General features: G+C 39.7%; 1 protein-coding gene across 3 annotated transcripts in view; it reads right to left on the bottom strand.

Annotated features, from left to right (window-relative positions):
• Nucleotides 1-2,250, bottom strand: part of CMYA5 (cardiomyopathy associated 5) — a 101,321-nt gene that overhangs the window by 62,992 nt on the left and 36,079 nt on the right. Inside the window, exon 1 of one of the 3 annotated variants that reach the window (XM_023750426.1) lies at nt 1,221-1,245. The exons of the other annotated variants lie outside the window; for them this stretch is intronic. Within the exon in view, the coding sequence (XP_023606194.1) occupies nt 1,221-1,237 (17 nt within the window). The 5' untranslated portion in view covers nt 1,238-1,245. Of the gene's footprint in view, nt 1-1,220; nt 1,246-2,250 lie in introns of those variants that run through there. 3 annotated transcript variants of the gene reach the window in all.

Raw genomic sequence — 2,250 nt, forward strand, 5'->3', positions numbered from 1 at the left:
CATGCTTACAGGGAGTCACTGGTTTTTTCCTTTTTGGGCATAGCCCAGGTTGTGGGCTTGATCACCAGGTTGGTGCCGGACGGGGTGAGAAGGAAAGAGCGGAGGGGGTGCGGGAAGGAAACAAATCAATGTTCAGTGAGTGTTTCTCTCTCTCCTCCATGTTTCTCCCTCCCTCTCCCTTCCTAAAAAAACAAAAAAAACAAAACAAAACAAAACAAATAAAGACACACACCCTGTAACTCATAGAGGAAGACAACAGTATGGTGGAAGGGGTGGGGATAGTAAAGGGTAAAGGGGGCGACAGAAGATGATTTGACTTTGAGTGGTGGGAGCACAGTGCAATATACAGATTATGTATTGTAGAAATATACACTTGAAACCTATATAACCTTATTAACCAATGTTGCCCCAATAAATTTAATATAAAGTAAAAAATAAAATGAAATAAAATAAGAATGATTCAAAGGGAGGGAAATAATAATAAATTTTTATTTTGCTTTTCACCAGCATATCTCTAAACTAAATTAATTGTCAACATTTGTAAATAAAGTTTCTGTCCTGATTAAAAAGAAATTATATCTGGCCTGAAACTCATTAAACAGATGGTAAAATCTAATTTAACTTTCTTTAATACTGCCTTTTTAAAAATAAAAGCAAATGAGCTTGTCAGCTTTTAATTATAAAAGTTCTAGTTTTAATTTATTATATATATAACAGAATAAGACAGTTGCTAAATTTACTCTATTCTAACGTGCCTTCCTATTTTCGCCCAGCTGGCGTGGCTTAGTGGTTGAGCATCAACCTATGAACCAGGAGGTCACAGTTCGATTCCAGGTCAGGGCACATGCCCGGATTGTGGGCTCAATCCCCAGTAGGTGTGTGCAGCAGGCAGCCAATCAATGATTCTCTCATCATTGATGTTTCTGTCCCTCTCTCCCTCTTCCTTCCTCTCTGAAATCAATAAAAATATATATATTTTTTAAAAAACGAAAGTTAAATTCATCACCTCCCTTATCAGAATTACCCTCCCCACCTCACCCTTTCATGCTCACCTAGTCACTCAGGCTTCCTCTCTAGTCACCTGGACCTTCATAATGGCTCTTGCATCTGTGCCCTCTCTGTTACTAAGCCATCCTGACCTAGTGTTGTTATTTTTTTAACCACATCACCTCTAGATTTTTACATTACATTCCTAACTGTTCAGCTAGTATTATATGTACCTCTTATCTGCCCCCATCCTCAACTCATCTTGCCCATCTTCCACCAGCTTTACTAAAAATTTTCATCATGTCACTCCCTGCTCAAAAATCTCAGCAAATTCCTTCTACCTGTGGGGGAAAACAAAGTTCAAAATCCTTAGTTCTCTGATTCCTAGCTCATTTTATTTCCAAGTACCCACCTCCACCCTACCCCTACGTAATACATTTCTGTTTTAACTCTAAAATTTGCTGTTCAGTAAATATATCATGGGAACGCTGAGTCAGGGCCATAAAGTGAAAACCCATCACAGAAAAAGAGAATATGTGTCTCCAAATTGAAATTTTTAAAGAGAAAATGACTAGCCATCAAAGAGGAGCTACCAAAATAATAGTTTCCCTTATTTCACCAACATCTTTGTTTTGAACTGGTACTCTCATTTTTTTACTTAAAAGACAAACAAACAAACAAAAACACTACATTTATAAAGAAGTAAAAGGTCCTCAAACTAGTTTGTTCTGAAAGATAAAATTTTAAACTATTACCTTTTGTTTCTATTAGGCTCAAGATACGTATTCTAGGAACTGGTTATACCTACCTGTGGCTAACAGCTACAGTGACATTAAAGTTCCTTATAGGAATATAATTAGGAACAATAGCTTAGATTTGCATGTTGCTTTATGCTACTCTCCAACAATCTCAGTACACTAACCAGAAGTGTAACAAACAAAACAAGGTCATGGGTAGAATTTTTCCCAACTAAATCTGTTAAAGTGCTTTATATATCAACTAGAGGCCCGGTGCATGAAATTTGTGAACGGAGAAGGGGGGGTTCCCTCAGCCCAGCCTGCACCCTCTCCAATTGGGGACCCCTTGGGGGATGTCCAACTGCCGGTTTAGGCCCGTTCCTGTGGGATCAGGCCTAAACCGGCAGTCGGACATCCCTCTCGCAATCTGGGACCGCTGGCTCCCAACCGCTCACCTGCCTGCCTGCCTGATCACCCTAACTGTCCTCCCCTGCTGGCCTAGTTGCCCTAACTGCTCTGCTGCTGA

Source organism: Myotis lucifugus, unplaced genomic scaffold, assembly GCF_000147115.1.
Source record: "Myotis lucifugus unplaced genomic scaffold, Myoluc2.0 scaffold_0, whole genome shotgun sequence".
Lineage (NCBI taxonomy): Eukaryota > Metazoa > Chordata > Mammalia > Chiroptera > Vespertilionidae > Myotis > Myotis lucifugus.